We start from the raw sequence: 27,750 nt of genomic DNA, 5'->3' as shown, positions 1-27,750 counted from the left end.
TGTGTGTGCTTTCCGTACAGTGTGTAGATGTGTTTTTCAATGAGATTTCACGTTTTTTTGTTGTTGTTTGCGTTTGTGTGTACTTTCCTGTGTGTGTTCCTGTGTATGACTGTTTCTGTTTCTGTGTGTGTGTGTGTTACCTAGGGAGTGTGCGGCGGTAGTCTTGGAGCTGAAGAAGCGTCCCAGTCCCAGGTCTCCCAGCTTCACCTCTCCTGTAGCAGTGATGAACACGTTGGCTGGCTTGATGTCTGTCTCAAAGAAAGAGAAAACAGTTCATGTTATTTATCAAGGCTGTTAACAATACTGGGTTTATATATGTAGGTCATCTATGTTCTCTGCATTGGCATGGTAGTTTTAGGAGCATTTCAAATTATCAAATAAATTCAATCAATGTCCTAGGTCAGTGTTTCTCAACCTCAGGTCTGTGCACTGGCAGTTGACTTTGGTATAGTTGGCTATGGCAACACTTTTCCCTTGATGGTGTGTAGGGCACTGTGGTGTGTGGAGCACTGTGGTGTGTGTGGCACTGTGGTGTGTGGAGCACTGTGGTGTGTGTGGCACTGTGGGGCACTGTGGTGTGTGGGGCACTGTGGTGTGTGGGTCACTGTGGTGTGTGTGGCATTGTGGGGCGCTGTGGTGTGTGGGGCACTGTGGTGTGTGGAGCACTGTGGTGTGGGGCACTGTGGTGTGTAGGGCACTGTGGTGTGTGTGGCACTGTGGTGTGTGGGTCACTGTGGTGTGTGTGGCATTGTGGGGCGCTGTGGTGTGTGGGGCACTGTGGTGTGTGGGGCACTGTGGTGTGTGTGGGGTACTGTGGTGTGTGGGGCACTATGGTGTGTGTGGGGTACTGTGGTGTGTGGGGCACTGTGGTGTGTGTAGGGCACTGTGGTGTGTGGGGCACGGTGGTGTGTGTAGGGCACTGTGGTGTGTGGGGCACTGTGGTGTGTGTGGGGTACTGTGCTTTGTGGAGCACTGTGGTGTGTGTGGGGCACTGTGGTGTGTGTAGGGCACTGTGGTGTGTGGGGGACTGTGGTGTGTGGGTCACTGTGGTGTGTGTGGCATTGTGGGGCACTGTGGTGTGTGGGGCACTGTGGTGTGTGGGGTACTGTGGTGTGTGTGGCACTGTGGGGCACTGTGGTGTGTGGGGCACTGTGGTGTGTAGGACATTGTGGTGTGTGGGGCACTGCGGTGTGTGTAGGGCACTGTGGTGTGTGTAGGGCATTGTGGTGTGTGGGGTACTGTGGTGTGTGTGGCACTGTGGGGCACTGTGGTGTGTGGGGCACTGCGGTGTGTGTAGGGCACTGTGGTGTGTGTAGGGCACTGTGGTGTGTGTAGGGCACCGTGGTGTGTGTAGGGCACCGTGGTGTGTGTAGGGCACCGTGGTGTGTGTAGGGCACTGTGGTGTGTGTAGGGCACTGTGGTGTGTAGGACACTGGTGTATGTAGAAAATGGTTTTTAGTTAACTTTTCCTTTAATTTCATTTATTTTGGTTAACTGTCCCTTTAACTGCAGGCACCTCTGAGCCATAGAGATGTATAGATATCGCAACTTATCAGTCCTCAATGGCGCTGCCCATACTAATACAGGCTTTTGGGCACTAGAGTCCTCTTTGCATCTCTACGCTATGAGCACACCTGCAACCAATTTCCCCTGTTAAATACCTGAGCTATGTCTTTTAGTTCAGTGTCAAACAACCCATGCAGTTGTGAGAAATAAAATCTGGACCCCTACAAATCAGCCGGGCTAGACAATCTGAAACCTCTCTTTCTAAAATTATCCTGCCGAAATTGTTGCGTCCCCTATTACTAGCCTGTTCAATCTCTCTTTCGTATCGTCTGGGATCCCCAAAGATTGGAAAGCTGCAGTGGTCATCCCCCTCTTCAAAGTGGGGAGACACTCTAGACCCAAACTGCTACAGACCTATATCTATCCTACCCTGCCTTTCTAAGGTCTTCGAAAGCCAAGTTAACAAACAGATCACCGACAATTTCGAATCCCACCGTACCTTCTCCACGATGCAATCTGGTTTCCGAGCTGGTCATGGGTGCACCTCAGCCACGCTCAAGGTCCTAAACGATATCATAACCGCCATCGATAAGAGACAATACTGTGCAGCTGTATTCATCGACCTGGCCAAGGCTTTCGACTCTGTCAATCACCACATTCTTATCGGCCGACTCAACAGCCTTGGTTTCTCAAATGACTGCCTCGCCTGGTTCACCAACTACTTCTCCGACAGAGTTCAGTGTGTCAAATCGGAGGGCCTGTTGTCCGGACCTCTGGCAGTCTCTATGGGGGTGCCACAGGGTTCAATCCTCGGGCAGACTCTTTTCTCTGTATACATCAATGATGTCGCTCTTTCTGCTGGTGATTCCCTGACCCACCTCTACGCAGACGACACCATTCTATATACTTCTGGCCCTTCTTTGGACACTGTGTTAACTAACCTCCAGACGAGCTTCAATGCCATACAACTCTCCTTCCGTGGCCTCCAACTGCTCTTAAATGCAAGTAAAACTAAATGCATGCTCTTCAACCGATCGCTGCCCACACCTGCCTGCCCGCCCAGCATCACTACTTGGACGGTCCTGACTTAGTATATGTGGACAACTACAAATACCTAGGTGTCTGGTTAGACTGGAAACTCTCCTTCCAGACTCACATTAAGCATCTCCAATCCAAAATTAAAGCTAGAATCGGCTTCCTATTTCGCAACAAAGCATCCTTTACTCATGCTGCCAAACATACCCTCATAAAACTGACTATCCTACCGATCCTTGACTTTGATGTTATTTACAAAATAGCCTCCAACACTCTACTCAGCAAATTGGATGCAGTCTATCACAGTGCCATCCGTTTTGTCACCAAAGCCCCATATACTACTCACCACTGCGACCTGTATGATCTCGTTGGCTGGCCCTCGCTTCATATTCGTCGCCAAACCCACTGGCTCCAGGTCATCTATAAGTCTTTGCTAGGTAAAGCCCGCCTTATCTCAGCTCACTGGTCACCATAGCAGCACCCACCCGTAGCACGCGCTCCAGCAGGTATATTTCACTGGTCACCCCCAAAGCCAATTCCTCATTTGGCCGCCTTTCCTTCCAGTTTTCTGCTGCCAATGACTGGAACCAACAGCAAAAATCACTGAAGCTGGAGACTCATATCTCCCTCACTAGCTTTAAGCACCAGCTGTCAGAGCAGCTCACAGATCACTGCACCTGTACATAGCTCATCTGTAAATAGCCCATCCAACTACCTCATCCCCATACTGTTATTTATTTTATTTATTTTGCTCCTTTGCACCCCAGTATCTCTACTTGCACACTCATCTTCTGCACATCTATCACTCCAGTGTTTAATTACTATATTGTAATTATTTTGCCACTATGGCCTATTTATTGCCTCTACCTCCCTTATCCTACCTCATTTGCACACATTGTATATAGACTTTTTCTATTGTATTATTGACTGTATGTTTGTTTATTCCATGTGTAACTCTGTGTTGTTGTTTGTGTCGCACTGCTTTGCTTTATCTTGGCCAGGTCGCAGTTGTAAATGAGAACTTGTTCTCAACTAGCCTACCTGGTTAAATAAAAGTGAAATAAATAAAAAATAAAAAAAGAACTCGCCCGCATTTATCCTTTTATCTGTGACTCCCCAAAGCCAACACTTCCTTTGGCCGCCTTTCCTTCCAGTTCTCTGCTGCCAATGACTGGAATGAATTGCAAAAATAACTGAAGCTGGAGACTTATATCTCCTTCTCTAACTTTAAGCATCAGCTGTCTGAGCAGCTTACCGATCACTGTTCCTGTACACAGCCAATCTGTAAATAGCACACCCAACTACCTCATCCCCATATTGTTATTTATCTTCTTGCTATTTTGCACCCCAGTATCTGTACTTGCATATCATCATCTGCACATCTATCACTCCAGTGTTAATGCTAAATTGTAATTATTTCGCCTCTATGGCCTATTTATTGCCTTACCTCCCTACTCTTTTACATTTGCACACACTGTACATCGATTTTTTTATATTGTGTTGTTGACTGTACGTTTGTTTATGTGTAACTCTGTGTTGTTGTTTTTGTCACACTGCTTTTCTTTATCTTGGCCAGGTCACAGTTGTAAATGAGAACTTGTTCTCAACTGGCCTACCTGGTTAAATAAAGGTGAAATAAATATTAAAACTCACAACCAATGATGTATATAAACCCTGGATTGCTGATGCTATGTATTGGCCAATGAAAGGCTTTGAAGCCACCGGTCGGCCATATTGGCACTCCCCAGTATAGCCGTGGCCAAAAGTTTTGAGAATGACACAAATATTAATTTGCACAAAGTTTGCTGCTTCAGTGTCTTTAGATATTTTTGTCAGATGTTACTACGGAATACTGAAGTATAATTACAAGCATTTCATAAGTGTCAAAGTCTTTTATTGACAATTACATAAAGTTGATGCAAAGAGTCAATATTTGCAGTGTTGACCCTTCTTTTTCAAGACCTCTGCAGTCCGCCCTGGCATGCTGTCAATTAACTTCTGGGCCACATCCTGACTGATGGCAGCCCATTCTTGCATAATCAATGCCTGGAGTTTGTCAGAATTTGTGGGTTTTTGTCTGTCCACCTGCCTCCTGAGGATTGACCACAAGTTCTCAATGGGATTAAGGTCTGGGGAGTTTCCTGGCCATGGACCCAAAATATCGATGTTTTGTTCCCCGAGCCACTTAGTTATCACTTTTGCCTTATGGCAAGATGCTCCATCATGCTGGAAAAGGCATTGTTTGTCACCAAACTGTTCCTGGATGGTTGGGAGAAGTTGCTCTCAGAGGATGTGTTGGTACCATCCTTTATTCATGGCTGTGTTCTTAGGCAAAATTGTGAGTGAGCGCACTCCCTTGGCTGAGAAGCAATCCCACACATGAATGGTCTCAGGATGCTTTACTGTTGGCATGACACAGGACTGATGGTAGCGCTCACCTTGTCTTCTCCGGACAAGCTTTTTTCCGGATGCCCCAAACAATCGGAAAGGGAATTCATCAGAGAAAATGACTTTACCCCAGTCCTCAGCAGTCCAATCCCTATACCTTTTGCAGAATATCAGTCTGTCCCTGATGTTTTTCCTGGAGAGAAGTGGCTTCTTTGCTGCCCTTCTTGACATCAGGTCATCCTCCAAAAGTCTTCGCCTCACTGTGCGTGCAGATGCACTCACACCTGCCTGCTGCCATTCCTGAGCAAGCTTTGTACTGGTGGTGCCCCGATCCCGCAGCTGTATCAACTTTAGGAGACTGTCCTGGAGCTTGCTGGACTTTTTTGGGCGCCCTGAAGCCTTCTGCACAACAATTGAACCGCTCTCCTTGAAGTTCTTGATGATCCGATAAATGGTTGATTTAGGTGCAGTCTTACTGGCAACAATATCTTTGCCTGTGAAGCCCTTTTTGTGCAAAGCAATGATGATGGCATGTGTTTCCTTACAGGTAACCATGGCTGACAGAGGAAGAACAATGATTCCAAGCACCACCCTCCTTTTGAAGCTTCCAGTCTGTTATTCGAAGTCAATCAGCATGACTGGGATCTCCAGCCTTGTCCTCATCAACACTCACACCTGTGTTAACGAGAGAATCACTGACATGATGTCAGCTGGTCCTTTTGTGGCAGGGCTGGAATGCAGTGGAAATGTTTTTTGGGATTCAGTTCATTTGAATGGCAAAGAGGGACTTTGCAATTAATTGCAATTCATCTGATCACTCTTCATTACATTCTGGAGTATATGCAAACTGCCATCATACAAACTGAGACAGCAGACTTTGTGAAAATTAATATTTGTGTCATTCTCAAAACTTTTGGCCACGACTGTAGTTGCAGTCCTCCATAGGAATGAATGGAATTCCACAGTACTTCAATTCAATTACATTTATTTAAGTATTTTTTTGTAGTAGTGGGGAAAGTAACATTATTACTCTATACTTTCAGGAAATTATTGTTGTTTATCTCACATAATATCATTTAAAAGTATGCATTGAGGTATTTGTAATAGAATAAATATGTCAAAAATGAATGTAGACATTAATACATGCATTTCTATAGCTTCCAAAATATATTTTTTCACGATTGAGGAGTACCTAGATGGCTGCGCGGCGGCTTCAATACAGCGCCCCCTGTCGGTCATCCAGGATTTATTCGCATCATTGGTCACAATATCCAACATGAGTAACCCAAAATATTGTTTACATTTTACTTTGTTTTTCATGTTTATAGATGCGCATTTTAAGATACATTGTTGTAGAATGTTGAGTTGTTGCCACGTCTAGATATGTAAAGGAATGTTTGCATACGTATTGAAATGATCAGATTTATACACTACCATTCAAAAGTTTGGGGTACTTAGAAATGTCCTTGTTTTTTAAAGAAAATCACATTTTTGATCAGAAATACAAATTGATCAGAAATACAGTGTAGACATTGTTAATGTTGTAAATGACTATTGTAGCTGGAAATGGCTGATTTTTAATGGAATATCTACATAGGCGTTAAGAGGCCCATTATCAGCAACCATCACTCCTGTGTTCCAATGGCACGTTGCGTTAGCTAATCCAAGTTTATCATTTTAAAAGGCTAATTGATCATTAGAAAACCCTTTTTCTAATGATCAACAACAGCATTTGTGGGTTCGATTACAGGCTCAAAATGGCCAGAAACAAAGAACTTTCTTTTGAAACTCGTCAGTCTATTCTTGTTCTGAGAAATGAAGGCTATTCCATGTGAGAAATGGCCAAGAAACTGAAGATCTCGTACAACGCTGTGTCCTACTCCCTTCACAGAACAGCACAAACTGGCGCTAACCAGAATAGAAAGAGGAGTGGGAGGCCCTGGTGCACAACTGAGCAAGAGGACAAGTACATTAGAGTGTCTAGTTTGAGAAACAGATGCCTCACAAGTCCTCAACTGGCAGCTTCATTAAATAGTACCTGCAAAACACCAGTCTCAACGTCAACAGTGAAGAGGCGACTACGGGATGCTGGCCTTCGAGGCAGAGTTCCTCTGTCCAGTGTCTGTGTTCTTTTGCCCATCTTAATATGTTATTTTCATTGGCCAGTCTGAGATATGGATTTTTCTGCCTAGAAGGCCAGCATCCCGGAGTCGCCTCTTCACTGTTGACGTTGAGACTGGTGTTTTGCAGGTACTATTTAATGAAGCTGCCAGTGTAGGTGTAGAATGAGAGAAGGGGAAAGGGGGGAGAGGAAAGGTGGGACTGATTAAAAAGAGGGGGAAACGAAAAGGGGGATTAGAGAAAAAAGGTTAATAGATAAGAATGAAGGTAATAAGTGAGAAAGGAATAGGAGTTAATGAAAGTGGTTGTTTACCGCGGTGCATGACTCTACGGGAGTGCATGTGCTCCAGGGCACTGCACAGCTGGACAAAATATTTCCATATTGTTCTCTCCGGGATGAGCCGCCTCTTCTTCTTAAAGTGCTGCGAGAGAGTGAGGAGAAGTTAGGAAAATAGACAGAAACAGAGCTGTGAGTAAAGCCTGGATTCTCTCTCTCTCTCTCCAACACACACGCACACACACACACATCCCACACGCGCAAACACACACATCCCACACGCGCACCCACAAACACACACACTGCCTTCCCTCTCTCCCCAACAAGTGCACACACACACTCGCCTCAAAACCCCCTGATTCAATGTCAGACAGCCCCCAAAACAGTGCGGAACATCTAAAGAATGAATCTGTGCATTACCATTTACCCTGTATTTGAGTGTGTAATGAGAAGCCATTTGGGAGAGGTAGCCTAACGAGAGTTGACACTGCCAGCGCACAGAGCCAAGCACCTAATTAACAATAATCTGGCTAATTAAACTGCCAAAACTTTGTTTAATGCCCCAAAACAACAAATGTTAGTATTTTCTTTCAACTTTTTTTCCCCATTCCCCAAACTTCTTCAGGTTTTTTGGAATAAAACACCTTTTTTAATTACAAGGACATTTGCCGCCAGCAAGATGTTTTTGACTGTGATCTGCATATCGGTTGAATTGAGCTTGGAATAAGGAATCTCTTTCTACATCATTATAATGATGCCTTAAAAAGATAAGACAACAATAAAGTCAAACTGAAGATGGGAAAGGGATTAGTTTGGGATTTAAACTTTTTGGGAATGAGAGGATAGAAGAAGACAGACGGACAAGGAGAGGACAAGATGAGGAACAAGCAAGAGACGAGGAGAAGAAAGAGAGGAAAGAGAGACAAGGAGAGGAAAGAGAGACAAGGAGAGGAAAAAGAGACGAGGAAAGGAAAGAGGAAAGAATGACGAGAAGAGGAAAGAGAGACGAGGAGAGGAAAAAAGAGAGACGAGGAGAGGAAAGAGAGACGAGGAAAGGAAAGAGGAAAGAATGACGAGAAGAGGAAAGAGAGACGAGGAGAGGAAAGAGAGACGAGGAAAGGAAAGAGGAAAGAATGATGATGAGAGAAAAGAGAGACGAGAGGAAAGAGAGAGACGAGGAGAGGAAAAAGAGAGGCGAGGAGAGGAAAAAGAGAGACGAGGAAAGGAAAGAGGAAAGAATGACGAGGAGAGGAAAGAGAGACGAGAGGAAAGAGAGACAAGAGGAAAAAGAGAGACGAGGAGAGGAAAGAGAGATGAGGAAAGGAAAGAGGAAAGAATGACGAGAAGAGGAAAGAGAGACGAGGAGAGGAAAAAAGAGAGGCGAGGAGAGGAAAAAGAGAGACGAGGAAAGGAAAGAGAGACGAGGAAAGGAAAGAGGAAAGAATGACGAGGAGAGGAAAGAGAGACGAGAGGAAAGAGAGACAAGAGGAAAAGAGACGAGGAGAGGAAAAAAGAGAGACGAGGAGAGGAAAAAGAGAGACGAGGAAAGGAAAAAGAGAGACGAGGAAAGGAAAGAGGAAAGAATGACGAGGAGAGGAAAAAGAGAGACGAGTAGAGGAAAGAGAGATGAGGAGAGGAAAAAGAGATACGAGGTAGAGACTAACAGATGCGGAGAGGGAAAGCGTGTGGAGGATATATGTTTTTTTTATGTGCATCTTTGTGTGTGTGTGTGTGTGTGTGTGTGTGTGTGTGTGTGTGTGTGTGTGTGTGTGTGTGTGTGTGTGTGTGTGTGTGTGTGTGTGTGATGGGGCGTGACAGCGTCAGGCCGGTGGAGGTACAGAGAGGCTAAGTAGAGGTTGTGTCTGTCAGAGCAGGCTGTCAGAGCCTGGGGGACTCTTCTCATCTCTCTCCCCTGGTCTATCGCTCTCTCTTCATCTCTCTCTCTCTTTCTCCTCTCCCCTGATCTCTGTCTCTCTCACACACACATCCCCCTCTCCCCACTCCCACTCCCTCTCTCCTGGCCCTGTCCATCCCAGCAGACGAGCCAGGGGGATGCTATTCAAAGCCCTGAAGGTTTAGCCTCACTCTGCCATGCACCACCTGAGACCAGCCACCAGTGACCAGCCGGTGTCTGACCTCTCACCTTGATCATCTGAGAGAGGTCGCCGGCATCCGCCAGCTCCAGCAAGATGTTGAGCTCGTTATCCTCGATGAAGGAGTCCAGGTACTTGATCACGTTGGGGTGGTTCAAATGCTGTGAGGAGAAGAAAACAGCATGCCAGTTTAGGTTCTACAGTCATGTCTGTTTGTGAAGGTGGGGTTTTCTATCTCAAATCAGACGAACCAAACTGTTCCAGTTAGACAAGGTTAACATGTCTTGTTGTCCTCACTCAAATGTATTAACATGTCCCCCCTGGACAAATATAGCCACAGTACACCACAACAAGTGCAGCATGATAGCCAGTCGTTGTACACGTTCAATGACTAATCTCCATTGAAGAGAGTATTATGGCTCATAATAACATGACTGTCCTGAGCTTTGTTGAAAGTCTGAGTGATGGTTGACTTCCCATAAAAAAATCATGGAGGTTTCAATGAGGTCCTCCTCAATGAGAGAGCCTAGTGATGCCAAACAGTGACTGATAGGAATATGACACTATAGGCTAGGTGGGGTAATACACAGCTAACAAAATAAACAGTAAGCCAATCCAGTGAAGCTCAGGTTGAGGGTTGGATCACTGGTTGAGTCATACCAAAGACTCTTAAAATAAGACCAGGGCCCATATGTATCAAGCATCTCAAAGTTTTAGAATTAATTTCAAGATTCTTCTATTGGTTTTTAAATCAATCCATGATTGTGCACCCCAATACATGTCAGACATGCTTTTAAGTTATGTACCCAGTAGGTCCCTCAGGTCCTCTGCCACTGGCCTTTTAACAATCCCAAAGCCTAGGACCAAGAGACATGGAGAGACAGCCTTTAGTTACTATGCCCCCAGCCTCTGGAACAGCCTGTCAGAGAACCTGAGGGGGACCAAGAGGCATGCAGAGACAGTCTTTAGTTACGATGCCCTCAGCCTCTGGAACAGCCTGCCAGAGAACCTGAGGGGGACCAAGAGACATGGAGAGACAGCCTTTAGTTACTATGCCCCCAGCCTCTGGAATAACCTGCCAGAGAACCTGAGGGGGACCAAGAGGCATGGAGAGACAGCCTTTAGTTATTATGCCCCCTGCCTCTGGAACAGCCTGCCAGAGAACCTGAGGGGGACCAAGAGACATGGAGAGACAGCCTTTAGTTACTATGCCCCCAGCCTCTGGAATAGCCTGTCAGAGAACCTGAGGGGGACCAAGAGACATGGAGAGACAGCCTTTAGTTATTATGCCCCCAGCCTCTGGAATAGCCTGCCAGAGAACCTGAGGGGGACCAAGAGACATGGAGAGACAGCCTTTAGTTATTATGCCCCCAGCCTCTGGAATAGCCTGTCAGAGAACCTGAGGGGGACCAAGAGACATGGAGGCAGCCTTTAGTTACGATGCCCCCAGCCTCTGGAACAGCCTGCCAGAGAACCTGAGGGGGGCTGAAACTGTGGACATATTTAAAAGAGATCTTAAAACACACATTTTTAGCTTTGCTTTTCCTTACTGTGCTTGGTAGTCATTCATTTTTTATTGTTATTATTTTGTTTTTATCCTCTTATGTTTGTTGTGTAGTAAATATTCAAGTTTTTATTTTAATTGTTTTTATTCGTTTTTTCCTGTGACGGACATTGCGTCGCATTCCATGTCTGAAATGTGCTGTATAAATAAAGCTTGATTTGATTTGAAAGTAGGAGTGATGATCTAGGATCAGTTTAGCCTTTTAGATTATAATGAATATGATTGTATGGGCGGGAAGAACCCGATCCTAGATCAGAACTCCTACTCTGAGATGCTTTATGAATACTGGACCTGATGCCTTTCTGCTTGGCACTAAGTAGAAGAATTGGGGGTAAGGCCTTACGACAGACTAGTGTGCTATCCAGGGGTAGTACTTGTACATCAAACTGCCTCACGCTACAGAAACAGGAGATGGATCCGGCCCTATGGGCCGTTCTGACTCAGACAAGGCTTACTTACTCCCTAATGCAGTGAAGCGATTACTGCATTCAGTAGCCTGTGTGGCATCAAAGGTGCTGTAGGAGGTGTAGACCATATTATCACCCTGTTTGGGCTGTCAGAATCAGCCCGTACATCACTCAGAAATCCCTGAAGCGTATGGGTGGGATAGGAAAACAGGATCACACTATAGCAATCTCACCTACGGGTGTGTGTGTGTGTGTGTGAGCGTCCGGGTAAGTGGGATCGTGTGAAGATATAGTGTTGGTCCGTGAGCCTGTGCACATGATTTACGTGTGTGTGTGTGTGTGTGTGTGTGTGTGTGTGTGCCCTCTCTTCGTTCGTATAGAGTCAAATGACCAACAGACTCTGAGACAGGACAGCTTCTACCCCCGAGCCATAAGAATAGCCAGACTGCTAAATAAGTTAATTACATGGTTAGCCAAACTCTCTCTCTCACACACACACACACACACACACACACACACACACACACACACACACACACACACACACACACACAATCACATACACTACATACACTACATACACTACATACATACACTACATACACACATACATACACTACATACACTACATACACACATACACTACATACACTCACACACTTTTACATTTGCTGCTGCTACTCTGTTGGTTATTTTACTCTCATTATTATTATTATTATTATTATTATTATTCTATCCTAATGACTTGTCACTTTTGGTGGTACTGGTACTCCCTGTATATAGCTCCACATTGATCTGGTACTGGTATTCCCTGTATATAGCTCCACATTGATCTGGTACTGGTATTCCCTGTATGGAGCTTCACATTGATCTGGTACTGGTATTCCCTGTATGTAGCTCCACATTGATCTGGTACTGGTATTCCCTGTATGGAGCTTCACATTGATCTGGTACTGGTATTCCCTGTATGTAGCTCCACATTGATCTGGTACTGGTATTCCCTGTATGTATTCCCTGTATGTAGCTCCACATTGCTCTGGTACTGGTATTCCCTGTATGTATTCCCTGTATGTAGCTCCACATTGATCTGGTACTGGTATTCCCTGTATATAGCTCCACATTGATCTGGTACTGGTACTCCCTGTATGTAGCTCCACATTGATCTGGTACTGGTATTCCCTGTATATAGCTCCACATTGATCTGGTACTGGTACTCCCTGTATATAGCTCCACATTGATCTGGTACTGGTATTCCCTGTATATAGCTCCACATTGATCTGGTACTGGTATTCCCTGTGTGGAGCTCCACATTGATCTGGAACTGGTATTCCCTGTATGTAGCTCACATTGATCTGGTACTGGTAATCCCTGTATGTAGCTCCATTCTCCTGTATTTTATTGAACTCTTGTGTATTTATTTCATTAAAACTGTTTATTATTATTTTTAAACTCTGCTTAGTTGGGAAGAGGTCGTAAGCAAGCTTTTCGCGGTAAAGCAACACTATTCTCATTCCTCAGCAATGCAACCTAACCACTGATTACAGCCTGCTGGCTAGATAGGAAGGATCTCTCGTCCTGTTTTACACATGTACAGTACAGTACGGCCTCTTAAACACATTAGACCCTGCTGGCTAGCCTCTTAAAACACCCCCCCCATATGGATCAATAGGTGTCTAGGAAGACAGATAGTCATATATCATACTGTATCATACTGTGTGTGTGTGTGTGTGTGTGTGTGTGTGTGTGTGTGTGTGTGTGTGTGTGAGAGAGAGTGTGTGTTGTGATCAGTGTTTAATTTGTAAATTGGAAGGTGCCGGAATAAAAAGTGAGCCCGAGAGGGGGGTGACCTGGGGGGCTCAGGGGTACCGGAATGCATAAAAAAAACGTTATGATAAAGCATCGCATTCATTATCACGTTTTCTTGCTGAAATAGAGCAGTAGAGTAGAGGAGCTTGCAGAAATTGCAAACATGGGGGGGAAAAATGGTAGCCTAGGATCCGGGAAAAATGTGGCCTTTTATAAACGCATTTAGATGACTGGAGACTTTAGCAGAATCTTTTTTAATACAGCACAAATGATGGCAATGACAGGCTACTTTGACACTAACAAACTGAGTGAATCTGGGATCAATAAAAACGACCTGGTCTTGAAACCATCAATAGGCTAGACATAGGAGTGTGGAGACACATATTATACTGTATGAGGAGGAAGTTCTAGTCCTAAAAAAAGCTTTCCAGTTTTACTGACTCACCGAATGATGCGCAGCTCACTCACAGTCGATGGCAGATAGGCTTTTGGCACAAGCTTATCTCAAATAAAATGTTATTTGTCACATGCGCCGAATACAACAGGTGTAGACCTTACCGTGAAATGCTTACTTACAAGCCCTTAACCATCAATGCAGTTCAAGAAATCACAACAATCACCCCAACAATGGCCACGAGTTGGTCTATATAAGCTACAATGTTGCGCAATTGTTAGAATATCAGGTACATTTTCACATTATGTTCTTTAGGGGGCAGGAGAATTACAGAGGAGTCAAATGGGTTCCGGAACGAAACAGTCCAAAACTGAGAGGTGCCGGATCCAGTAGGATCCGGCTAAAATTAAGCAATGGTGGTGATGTGCTCCTTTATCACGGCAGCCACACACACACACACACACACACACACACACACACACACACACTGTCAGTCTTTTTGTATGCTAATCTGACCCACTCTTCCTGACAGGGGTCTCTGCCCACAGATGCACACTTCAAGTCCCTGTCATAAACTCCACTTTAGCGCCCGGCCGCCTCGCACACCGCCCCAAAACAAATGTCACCCCTGATGATGATGACAACAAACCACTTTAATTTATGCCACCGTAAAACCCCAACTGCCAGCGCAGCCGCCAATCACTCCGGGAGGCGTAACAAGCAGCAGATGGGGCGTATGATTTGACTGGTTGTTAAAGTGACAGGCGGCATTGACAGGCGGGCGGGATCAAGGACCTGACAGGGCTACCTCCCTCCTTTTTCTTCTCCCTCTCTTTCTTTCTCGTCCTCTCATGGCTTTTTCTGTGGCTGTCCCTCCCCCCACACCTTGCGATGACATAAACGCACACACACACTGCCGACTCTAAACAGAGCTTCACAGTCAGCGTGAGATGACAGCAAACACACTTGGAGTGTCAGAACAGAGGCTCTCTTTGATCCCGTACAATGACAAAGAGTAACACACACACGTGAACAGACGGAGGACTATACACACTTAACAATACTCCAAACACAGGTGTGCATAAGTGTGTGTGTGTGTGTGTGTGTGTGTGTGTGTGTGTGTGTGTGTGTGTGTGTGTGTGTGTGTGTGTGTGTGTGTGTGTGTGTGTGTGTGTGTGTGTGTGTGTGTGTGTGTGTGTTATATATAGATAGATATATACAGTACCAGTCAAAAGTTTGGACACACTTACTCATTCAAGGGTTTTTCTTTATTTTTACTATTTTAGACATTGTAGCATAATAATGAAGACATCAAAACTTTGAAACAACACATATGGAATCATGTAGTTACCAAATAACTGTATTTGAGATTCTTCAAAGTAGCCACCCTTTGCCTTGATGACAGCTTGGCATTCTCTCAACCAGCTTCACCTGGAATGCTTTTCCAACAGTCTTGAAGGAGTTCCCTCATATGCTGAGCACTTGTTGGCTGCTTTTCCTTCACGCTGCGGTCCAAATCATCCCAAACCATCTCAATTGGGTTGAGGTCGGGTGATTGTGGAGGCCAGGTCATCTGATGCAGCACTCCATCACTCTCCTTCTTGGTCAAATAGCCCTTACACAGCCTGGAGGTGTGTTTTGGGTCATTGTCCTGTCGAAAAACAAATTATAGTCCCACTAAGCACAAACCAGATGGGATGGAGTTTCGCTACAGAATGCTGCGGTGACCATTATGGTTAAGTGTGCCTTGAATTCTAAATAAATAACTGACAGTGTCACCAGCAAAGCACCCCCACACCATCACAGCTCCTCCTCCATGCTTTACGGTGGGAACCACACATGCAGAGATCATCCTTTCACCTACTTTGCGTCTCACAAAGACACATCGGTTGGAACCAAAAATCTCGCATTTGGACTCATCAGACCAAAGGACAGATTTCCACCGGTCTAATGTCCATTGCTCGTGTTTCTTGGTCCAAGCAAGCCTCTCCTTCTTATTGGTGTCCTTTAATAGTGGTTTCTTTGCAGCAATTTGACCATGAAGGCCTGATTCACTCAGTCTCCTCTGAACAGTTGATGTTGAGATGTGTCTGTTACTTGAACTCTGTGAAGCATTTATTTGGGCTGCAATTTCTGAGGCTGGCAACTCTAATGAATTTATGCTCTGCAGCAGAGGTAAGTATGGGTCTTCCGGATTGACTGACCTTCATGTCTTAAAGTCATGATGGACTGTTGTTTCTCTTTGCTTATTTGAGCTGTTCTTGCTATAATATGGACATTATCTTTTACCAAATAGGGCTATCTTCTGTATACCAACCCTACATTGTCACAACACAACTGATTGGCTCAAACGCATTAAGAAGGAAATGAACTTTTAACAAGGCACAACTGTTAATTGGAATGCATTCCAGGTGACTAACTCATGAAGCTGGTTGAGAGAATGCCAAGAGTGGTGCAAAGCTGTAATCAAGGCAAAGGGTGGCGCGTTTGAAGAATCTCAAATATAAAATATATTTTGATTTGTTTAACACTTTTTTTGGTAACTACCTGATACCATATGTGTTATTTCATAGTTTTGACGTCTTCACTATTATTCTACAATGTCGAAAATAGTAAAAATGAAGAAAACCCCCTGAATGAGTAGGTGTGTCCAAACTTTTGACTGGTACTGTATATATATCTGCCACTGCACAAGCCTGTATGTGTGTGTCAATGAATGTGTTTATATGACTGTGTGTATTATTAACTACAAACACATACATTGACACAGCCCCACTCACAGTCACAACCACACAAAGGCTGCCCCAACACACACGTTCGGCCCAGATCCTGTGACAAAGGGCCATAGCAATCTAAAACCTTACCATTTCACTGGCATAAGACTCAAGCACCATGACACCATCACCCTCATCTCTAAAATGCTTCCTTACCTACACCTGCTGGATTCAAGTGCATCCTACAGTTAAACCAGATTATAAGAAACCCCTGAAGAGTCCTAGCCAGAGAGAATCTCAATTTAATTTCTTTGATTCCTCACGTTCTCTCTCCTTGCCTCCTTCTCAAAACCGATTGGATGAGGAACCTCTGACCTTCTCATCCAATGGGTTTTGAGAAGGAGGCGAGGAAAGAGGCCTCAAGGAATCAAGGAAATGCAATTGAGATTCACCCCCTGAGAAATAATTCCACCAGCCTTACCTTCAGCAGGTCAATCTCCTTGATGCAGTCCTGGCGAGCCTTGGCGTCCATCATTTCAAATATCTAAAGAAAAGAACAACAAAGTTTGTAACGTTATCCGACTACATTGTCAGAGGTATTCCATAGAATCCTCAGCCAGCTCTAACACAAAACCCCAGTTCCCAGCGTAACGCCAGTGATTTTCACGTCTAGTCCTGTAGAGCAGAAGTGTGTCTAGGCCTCTCATCCAAACACTAACCAACATGGTTCAGTGGTTTCTAGCATTAGGCTGGGGAGAAAACTGCACACACTGTGGCCTTCCTGGTCCAGACGTGAACTACACCGCCTTTGCCAACCCTTGGCTGTATCTCAATAGTCCTTGATTAGCACTAATGTGAAAGGACGATGTCAGTGAAACAAATAGCTGGTTTGGTATAGCCAGGTATTCACCATATCGTCTTCCCCTTTTCTATGTTTCACAGAGCAGTGCACATGAAGGAGGGTAGACAAGGAGAGAAAGACACTTTAGACTACTGAGATGTACATATAAAGTAAATGCCAAAAAGGATAGGACTCAATATAGTACCTGGACTTTCTTCAGAGCCACATGCTGGCCCTCCAGAAGGTAGGTGGCTTTGTAGACCTCGCTGAACTGGCCCCTGCCAATCTTCTTCTCAATGCGGAAGTTGGCCAGCGTGCAGCAGTACTGGTGGCTCTGCATGTTTCTCAGTGAGGGAAAGAAGAATGGACAGTTTTAGTTAGGGAGAAATACTGCAGTAACCTGTTGAGAGAGAAGGTTCATATGCCCATGTTGGCTTGAATAGGACTGGCACATCTATTGATGTGCGTGAGTGACAGTTGTCAGGGATTTGAATAAATGTGCCTTAATATTACTCAGGTGAGTTATTCATATAAACAGTGGCATTAACATTCGACAATGGCTACAGTTTTCTCCAAGGTTGGACATACATGCACTGGTATGTCTGTAGCATCCTTGAGCGACACAACAGTAACTAAAACCCATCTGAAAAATGTAGAAGAGTAGCAAACGTTTTTGTGTACTAAACATGTCTGTTAGTTCTAGGAATTAAACTCAGCAAAAAAAGAAACGTCCTCTCACTGTCAACTGCGTTTATTTTCAGCAAACTTAACATGTGTAAATATTTGTATGAACATAACAAGATTCAACAACTGAGACATAAACTGAACAAGTTCCACAGACATGTGACTAACACAAATTGAAATGTGTCCCTGAACAAAAGGGGGGTCAAAATCAAAAGTAACAGTCAGTATCTGGTGTGGCCAACAGCTCCATTAAGTACTGCAGTGCGTCTCCTCCTCATGGACTGCACCAGATTTGCCAGTTCTTGCTGTGAGATGTTACCCCACTCTTCCACCAAGACACCTGCAAGTTCCCAGACATTTCTGGGGGGAATGGCCCTAGCCCTCACACTCCGATCCAACAGGTCCCAGACGTGCTCAATGGGATTGAGATCCGGGCTCTTCGCTGGCCATGGCAGAACACTGACATTCCTGTCTTGCAGGAAATCACACACAGAACGAGCAGTATGGCTAGTGGCATTGTCATGCTGGAGTGTCATGTCAGGATGACCCTGCAGGAAGGGTACCACATGAGGGAGGAGGATGTCTTCCCTGTAAAGCACAGCGTTGAGATTGCCTGCAATGACAACAAGCTCAGTCCGATGATGCTGTGACACACCGCCCCAGACCATAACGGACCCTCCACCTCCAAATCGATACCGCTCCAGAGTACAGGCCTCGGTATAACGTTCATTCCTTCAACGATAAACACGAATCCGACCATCACCCCTGGTGAGACAAAACTCGTCAGTGAAGAGCACTTTTTGCCAGTCCTGTCTGGTCCAGCGATGGTGGGTTTGTGCCTATAGGCATGGTTGCCTATGGGCAGGACCTGCCTTACAACAGGCCTACAAGCCCTCAGTCCAGCCTCTCTCAGCCTATTACGGACAGTCTGAGCACTGATGGAGGGATTGTGCGTTCGGGTGTAACTCGGGCAGTTGTTGTTGCCATCCTGTACCTGTCCCACAGGTGTGATGTTCGGATGTACCGATCCTGTGCAGGTGTTGTTACACGTGGTCTGCCACTGAGAGGACGATCAGCTGTCCGTCCTGTCTCCCTGTAGTGCTGTCTTAGGCGTCTCACGGTACAGACATTGCAATTTATTACTCTGGCCACATCTGCAGTCCTCATGCCTCCTTGCAGCATGCCTAAGGCATGTTCACGCAGATGAACAGGGACTCTGGGCATCTCTCTTTTGGTGTTTTTCAGAGTCAGTAGAAAGACCTTTTCAGTGTCCTAAGTTTTCATAACTGTGACCTTAATTGCCTACCGTCTGCAAGTGTCTTAACGACCGTTCCACGTGTGCATGTTCATTAATTGTTTATGGTTCATTGAACAAGCATGGGAAACAGTGTTAAACCCTTTACAATGAAGATCTGTGAAGATATTTGGATTTTTAAGAATTATCTTTGAAAGACAGGGTCCTGAAAAAGGGACGTTTATTTTTTTGATGAGTTTATATGGCACAGCTAAGGGTCCGCAAGCCACTCAGTCACTCCGTAAAATATTCTCACTCATACTGTATCACAGTGTTGACACTGGGTAACATGCTGACAATAGACAAGGCTGAAAATATAGTTCAGTTTGTCTTCCATTTACACAGAGCATCAGTCGTTCACACAGTACATGTACCCAGCCAACCAAGTGTTCCTGACCATGTCACATTTCAGATTCCAATTCAAATCAGTTCACACAACAATGTGCATTCTGTATACAGTTCCATAGTGGCCACTGTCACACCCAGGTTTCTCGGGCAAGATGGTTTCTAGGGCAAGATGGATTCTAGGGCAAGAAGGTTTCTAGGGCAAGATGGATTCTAGGGCAAGATGGATTCTAGGGCAAGAAGGGTTTCTAGGGCAAGATAAAATGCTGAGAGGAAAGTATCTCCCTTTATGCCACTTAGAAGACACTTTTATCCAGGAAAGTGAGTGCATACATTTTGAGTGTGTGATCCAAGCGGGAATTGAACCCACAACCTTGATATTGCTGGTGTCACTCTCTTACCAACTGAGCGACATAGGACCAGCATAGCTGGGTGGTTCAGTTGGTAAAGCAAAGCATCTGTGGTCCTTTCTGTACCACCGGTCTGTCTCGGTGGCACAAGCTTCCCAACGGCTCCCCTCTTTGACAGACAGACAGCCGTTATTGACGCCATTTGTAATTGCTGTAATTGTTTCGAGGGGAGGGCTGGGGTGTGTCTGTGTGTGTCGATGCTAATACTGAAGGACACAAACCCTGGGTGACACACACTCTGATGCTTGGCACCATGGAATATTCCCAGCTGCTCATTTACATATGCCCTGACCCAGATTAGCATGCTCTATTACAGAGTGCCACTGCTAATTAGAGCTAGCCTGATATGCTAATATGCTAGCCGGGCTGCTATCTTTACCTAGATTAGTCATTATATAACCCCATACTCCAAAACTGTGGCTCTGTCATGTTTGGTATAACACTACCTACAACTGTTATTTTTCTTTTTTTCCATCAATTAATTACAAAGCAATAGAGGAGAAATCTGTGTCATTGAAGAGTGACAAGTTGTTTGTGAAGTAAACCTCACTATTAGTGGGATGCTTTAAAAAGTACTAGGATATGCAGACTTACATCCCCCAAACATTGATTACATCTCCTCAAACCTGGGGTCCATTCAACACACCTGAGCTGACGGGGCAGAGTTCAGAGCCTGCCCTTACAGAGCATGACCCGGAGCAAGAGGGAATTCTGTGCTGCTCCATTCATCCAGGATGGGTTCAGACAAACATGGCAGGACAGCAAGGAGGTTTGCTCTGCTCACTAAATACATACACTTCTACTATGCTTGAGTTGGAGAGTCATGTCCTTTAGAATTTATCTTTACATGTTTGTAATACAACTAGGGCAACACTACGGGTTAACAATAACTTGAACTGGAATGCACATGGTACTTTGTCCCCCTGTTTGTTTCTAGGGCCTAGTATGGACAGCTGAGAGTGTTGAAGTTTTCCTCTCAGTGCTCGGTGGGCTGACCAAAGACAGCAACAGCTTAATACTGGACTGGACTAGCCAGACTGGACTGGACTAGCCAGACTGGACTGGACTGGCCAGACTGGACTGGCCAGACTGGATTGGACTAGCCAGACTGGACTGGACTGGCCAGACTGGACTGGCCAGACTGGACTAGCCAGACTGGACTGGCCAGACTGGACTGGACTGGCCAGACTGGACTGGACTGGCCAGACTGGACTGGGCTGGCCAGACTGGACTAGCCAGACTGGACTGGACTAGCCAGACTGGACTGGACTAGCCAGACTGAACTGGACTGGCCAGACTGGACTGGACTGGCCAGACTGGACTGGACTAGCCAGACTGGACTAGCCAGACTGGACTGGACTGGCCAGACTGGACTGGACTGGCCAGACTGGACTGGACTAGCCAGACTGGACTGGCCAGACTGGACTGGACTGGCCAGACTGGACTGGACTAGCCAGACTGGACTGGACTGGCCAGACTGGACTGGACTAGCCAGACTGGACTGGACAGACTGGACTGGACTAGCCAGACTGGACTGGATGAATGTTGACACACCTGTGCTCTGTGGGAACCTTCATTACTCGTCGACTCACTGTATACTATCTGGTTTGCCTTTGCTGAGTGGCGCAGTGGTCTAAGGCACTGCATCACAGTGTTGTGGCATCTCTACAGCCTGGGGTTTGATCCCAGGCTGTGTCATGACTGGGAGACTTATAGGGCGGTGCACAATTGGCCTGCATGTCCTGTTCATTTACATTGTGGTCCAGTGTTGACTTAAACAATGGCTTTCATTTGAACGTATCACCTCTGCAGAAAACAGCCTTATCATCTACTACGAAACAACAACAGCGAATAAAAATGTTGGTTTTATCTACCATACTTGATCTGGCATTCACTTGTCAGCATCGATACGTCAACAAAACGTATCCTTGACTCAATGGGGTCTTTGTTCCTTGAATGTGCATCACAAAAAAGGCCTGAAGTTAACATTAAATCTTTACATACCATAAAGCAAAATTGTATTTTTCTTTCTTTTTCTCAATTCCTCTCACTGGCCAAGAAAAATCTCAGGGGCTGCATATTACTCCTGACATTCAAGAGGGTTTCGCCATTCATTGGGCTATTGAAACAGTAGAGCATGCCCTGTGGATTACTGGGGGGGACTTACTACACTGCTCAAAACTGAGAGACACAGAGACAGAGAGAGACAGAGAGAGAGAGACAGAGAGAGAGAGAGAGAGAGAGACACAGAGAAACAGAGGCAGAGAATTATAGAGTCAAAGCCCTTGACTTCCCTCCAGCTCCCAGCTTTCAGCTCTCCGCTCCAATCCACATGTGCTTCATCACTTTGTACTGCGACTGACGGCGAGAGCCCGGGGTGAACTGGAAAAGCTCTTCCAGAATCTCAATAGCTCCTAACGCTATCAACATCATTTTTCTTTCCCTCTTTCTTTTCTTTTTACGTTCTCTGGCCTTTGGAGCGTCATAAAATCAGCATCAAGAGAAACAAATGGCTTTGCCATAACGGATCTCCCCGAGTCTTGAGACGCTATTAGCTAATCCAGAGTGACGTTGGCTGATTGGTCTTTGGCTCGTTGGGCTGTGGTGTTAACTCAAGTATTCTTCGCTAGCTGCTGCAGTGGCGGTGACGTGCTGTGTCAGATCTGGCAGCCGCCGTGCTGCAGTGATTGTGGGAGACTCCCTGATGATGTTTCAAGGGTTGGCCGCAGAAATGCGCAATTGTTGTAAGTGGTCGATTCCTGTATTTAGGTGGAGGGTGACTGGTATATGACTTGACACAGATTAATGCCGTTAGGGAACTTATTTGATAAAATGTGTAAAACCCTCAACAAACAAATGAAAAGACCATCGATACCATCAATACTGAAGTAATTGAGGTTGAACATTTTCAGTCACCAAATTCTTAACTTCAGTGGCTTCTGTGCTTCAGTGGCTATAATCTGTGGCAAAACGCTGAGGTTTTCACATCACATTGAAAAGCCCCAACTATAGGGAGGAAGGAAGAAGGGGTAGAGGTGGTCAGAGAGGTACCATCATGGAAAATCATGATGGCATTACGCTAAACAGAACAGGTTTTCATTTCTTCCTATCACCATAGCAGATGTTCAATATCATTGGCTAATTGCACTTAAACACTATGTAATGACAGACTCCGCACCGCGCCACTAAGTAACACAACAACATCCATTACCTCACTATCTACCCGGCACAACAATTTGTCACATAATCGCCCTCACGCAGTTGAAAGCCAATGAAGAGGCGATTAAGGCTAATTTCTTCAACAATTACCACTCATTATGTGCAGAGTCAAGAGCAGGCTTTGACTACTGTTAAAAACCTGAGCTGTTTTTTCCATCCCAGTCAATCATCTTAAGTCCTTCTATGCTCTTTGAAGCATTGTGAAACTGCATTTTGCGTTTATCTATTAGCATTACACGTAGGTCCGAAAACAACGCGACAAACAACAGACAAATTATTTGATGTTGTAAAATGTAAAAATTAACTGGAATTAGTTTATTCAAAAGCAGACATGAATGCGCACGCACGCACGCACACCAGTGTAGACTAGAATATGACGTCTCACCTGATCTTGTCCAGGCATCTTGTAGAGGTTCTTGTTCTGGTTGTCTAGGTTGTGCTGGTGATGGCTGTTCTGTGCCTCCATGGTGGACTTGGCATACAGTACCAGGCCCCTTCACCCCTGGTAGAGACAAGAGACAGAACTAACTTAGCCGTGGTTGAGAGTGTGTATGTGTGTGTGTGAGAAGTGTAGCTAGTCTTATTCTGAGCCATGGGGACTCCTTGCATAGAGTCAGTCCAGGGGTGGGCAATAATTTTGTCTCGAGGGCCACATCGAGATTTTTGAAATTCAACGGCGGCACACAGTTTTTTTCTGAGTGATTTCTTCAAAATCAAAATCAATTTACAGACCGGAAAAGTGGCTGTAAAACAAAGAAAAGCCAGTACAGGGCTTTACCCCTATACCACTGCCTCAGACAGATTAGACTGCCAGAGACACACAGCATCCTATACCCACTGCCTCTGACAGATTAGACTGCCAGAGACACACAGCATCCTATACCCACTGCCTCTGACAGATTAGACTGCCAGAGACACACAGCATCCTATACCCACTGCCTCTGACAGATTAGACTGCCAGAGACACACAGCATCCTATACCCACTGCCTCTGACAGATTAGACTGCCAGAGACACACAGCATCCTATACCCACTGCCTCTGACAGATTAGACTGCCAGAGACACACAGCATCCTGTACCCACTGCCTCTGACAGATTAGACTGCCAGAGACAAACAGCATCCTATACCCACTGCCTCTGACAGATTAGACTGCCAGAGACACACAGCATCCTATACCCACTGCCTCTGACAGATTAGACTGCCAGAGACACACAGCATCCTATACCCACTGCCTCTGACAGATTAGACTGCCAGAGACACACAGCATCCTATACCCACTGCCTCTGACAGATTAGACTGCCAGAGACACACAGCATCCTATACCCACTGCCTCTGACAGATTAGACTGCCAGAGACACACAGCATCCTGTACCCACTGCCTCTGACAGATTAGACTGCCAGAGACACACAGCATCCTGTACCCACTGCCTCTGACAGATTAGACTGCCAGAGACAAACAGCATCCTATACCCACTGCCTCTGACAGATTAGACTGCCAGAGACACACAGCATCCTATACCCACTGCCTCTGACAGATTAGACTGCCAGAGACACACAGCATCCTATACCCACTGCCTCTGACAGATTAGACTGCCAGAGACACACAGCATCCTATACCCACTGCCTCTGACAGATTAGACTGCCAGAGACACACAGCATCCTATACCCACTGCCTCTGACAGATTAGACTGCCAGAGACACACAGCATCCTATACCCACTGCCTCTGACAGATTAGACTGCCAGAGACACACAGCATCCTATACCCACATGAGGATAGACAGGTCAATAAGCCAAACAGCTACACACATACCAAAACACACAGATATGTATTATCTACCTAAGTAACCCAAAGTGAATGTAAAACATACATCCATATACGATAATAGTCCAATGAATGATGAGATCCCTATGTATCTGTGTACACACACACACATCTATTTTTCTGCCGAGTACACACTTTTACACCCTATTTACAGAGCTGAGGAAGCCACATTGTGAAGGCGTAAGCAGAAAATGCAGATTATACAAAACCAAGGCCATGCACACACTCACCCCCCCACACCCACACCCACACATTGATGGAGAGAGAGTGAGCGGAGAGAGATGACTCAAGTAACGAAGTAAACTATAAAAAACGACTAAACTACTAAAAATGTACGTTAAACATGGCGTATCACATTTAACAAACCAAACATGCAAATACCGTTATAGGAGGTAAAGTTAAAAAAATGAACTGATCTGTGCATCAATAAGGGTATATCGTAAAATATGGTATAGAGCCCAGCCCTACTTCTGCCATCAGCTGGCAAGACACTGAACGACATTACATAATCTTACGACTTACATTATCATCATCATGCCACAGTTATATAGACCTTATTCCAAAGCGCTGAACTGAGTAAACTGCAACCTAACAGTCTAACCCTGACCCTGTGATGTAATGTGGAGCAATACAAATCTGAACTCAACTGGCAGAAAGAGCCACATCTAAAATAGTAGACACTATTGTACTAGCTAGAGTCATAACAGATTACTGGACAACCTTGTAAAGAATGACTGTTCCACCGCTGGCTTTTAACACACATTATTTATTTGAATCCACAAATCAAGTCACAGTCAAGAAGGATTCAAACATTTCACAGGTCATGGATATACACTACCATTCAAAAGTTTGGGGTCACTTAGAAATGTCCTTGTTTTTGAAAGAGAAGCACATTTTTTGTCCATTAAAATAACATCAAATTGATCAGAAATACAATGTAGACATTGTTAATGTTGTAAATGACTATTGTAGCTGGAAATGGCGGATTTTTTATGGAAAATCTTCATAGGCGTACAGAGGCCCATTATCAGCAACAATCACTCCTGCGATCCAATGGCATGTTGTGTTAGCTAATCCAAGTTTATCATTTTAAAAGGCTAATTGATCATTAGAAAACCCTTTTGTAATTATGTTCGCACAGCTGAAAACTGTTGTCTGATTAAAGAAGCAATAAATCTGGCCTTCTTTAGACTAGTTGAGTGAAGCTTCATTAAATAGTACCCGCAAAACACCAGTCTCAACGTCAACAGTGAAGAGGCGACTCTGGGATGCTGGCCTTCTAGGCAGAGTTCCTCTGTCCAGTGTCTGTGTTCTTTAGCCCATCTTAATCTTTTATTTTTATTGGCCAGTATGAGATATGGCTTTTTCTTTGCAATTCTGCCTAGAAGGGCAGCATCCCGGAGTCGCCTCTTCACTGTTGACGTTGAGACTGGTGTTTTGCGGGTACTATTTAATGAAGCTGCCAGTTGAGGACTTGTGAGGCGTCTGTTTCTCAAACTAGACACTCTAATGTACTTGTCCTCTTGCTCAGTTGTGTACCGGGGCCATTTACAACATTAACAATGTCTACACTGTATTTCTGATCAATTTGATGTTATTTTAATGGGCAAAAACAAGGACATTTCTAAGTGACCTCAAACTTTTGAATGGTAGTGTATATGGACACTTATGAATGAAAACACACACACACAATATCCATATCTGCCATATCTGTGAGGGCTCTAGATAAACTGTTATAGACCTGAACATGCACGGCTGTGAGAAGCCATACGACCAGCCTGGAACGGATACTTGTAGGGGTGATTCAGCTTTTTTGTTTAATATATGATTATACTCTGTGTGTGTCTGAGGGTTAAGGGCTTAAGCCCAAGGTCTTTTTTTGAGACTCTCATTGAGCTCTCTAGAAGGATACGTTTTCAATTCGTAATCAATGGAGGTAGAGGGGTGAGGGGTCGATGTTTTATCAGTTTTTCTAAGCTCATCTTTGTCTGACTTATCGGAAGAGATTGGAGATATACAGTACAGAGAAACAGATTTGTTCCGTGTGAGGTACAAATGAGAGATTGATAAAAGAGAGAAAAATAGAGAAAAAGAGTGTGACTATACACTATAGCAGAGGATGGGCAGTGGTTGCAACTCAAAATCACTGCACGGGTTTGAGCGGGTATGTGTGTGTTTGAGTGGGTGTGTGTATATTTGAGTGGGTGTGTGTGTGTTTGAGCGGATGTGTGTGAGTGTATGTGCAGATGTGTGTATGTGTGTGTGTGCTTTCACAGAGAACTGTAACGTGTGGCTCACACAGGGTTCGTCGCTCATCTTATAATTGAAATCTGGCCTGTGGGATACCACAACAACACTCACATTTTATTCTGCACCTCTGACTTCACAGAATGGAAACAATTTCATCTTAGTTTAGAGAAACTGAACACTGCATCACATTCAGTTCTTAGAAAAGGATTTCTGAGGAAAAAGTTCCGGGCTAGCGCTTTCAGGGGTGGAAAATGTTCTAAATTGTCATACTTCAGAAAAAGTAAAGATAATAGAAAATGACTCAAGTAAAAGTCAAATGCACCTAATCAAATCAAATTTTGATTAGGATATTCCACCCAGGTAGTGGCAGTGCTGGTGACACTAGCTGCAGTAACCCATGGGGAGGGGGTCACACTCGGACAATCAGAGAGGGAGCAAATTATTGTGGCCCTGGCGATAATCAAAAGGTCTGACTGCTCAGAGATGCTTGGGAAAATGGTCACAACGGGGGACCAGCATGTGTGTGTTTCAGGGGAAAAGGGGCGTATCTGACCTCCATCAGATAGGACTTGACATTG

At 45.0% G+C, this 27,750-nt stretch overlaps 1 protein-coding gene across 3 annotated transcripts in view; it reads right to left on the bottom strand.

Moving 5' to 3' along the window:
- Nucleotides 1-27,750, bottom strand: part of nek6 (NIMA-related kinase 6) — an 86,447-nt gene that overhangs the window by 24,089 nt on the left and 34,608 nt on the right. Inside the window, exons 1-7 of one of the 3 annotated variants that reach the window (XM_029710259.1) lie at nt 24,969-24,989; nt 23,484-23,600; nt 17,352-17,480; nt 16,787-16,849; nt 9,471-9,581; nt 7,364-7,472; nt 141-248 (exon numbers count right to left, since the gene is read on the bottom strand). In XM_029710259.1, the coding sequence (XP_029566119.1) occupies nt 141-248; nt 7,364-7,472; nt 9,471-9,581; nt 16,787-16,849; nt 17,352-17,480; nt 23,484-23,564 (601 nt within the window). In that variant the 5' untranslated portion in view covers nt 23,565-23,600; nt 24,969-24,989. Of the gene's footprint in view, nt 1-140; nt 249-7,363; nt 7,473-9,470; nt 9,582-16,786; nt 16,850-17,351; nt 17,491-23,483; nt 23,601-24,968; nt 24,990-27,750 lie in introns of those variants that run through there. The other 2 variants (XM_029710258.1, XM_029710260.1) reach the window with 2 other exon arrangements.

The sequence above is a fragment of the Salmo trutta genome, chromosome 23, assembly GCF_901001165.1.
Source record: "Salmo trutta chromosome 23, fSalTru1.1, whole genome shotgun sequence".
Taxonomy (NCBI): Eukaryota; Metazoa; Chordata; class Actinopteri; order Salmoniformes; family Salmonidae; genus Salmo; species Salmo trutta.
This window is presented reverse-complemented; position numbering and strand designations above follow the sequence as displayed.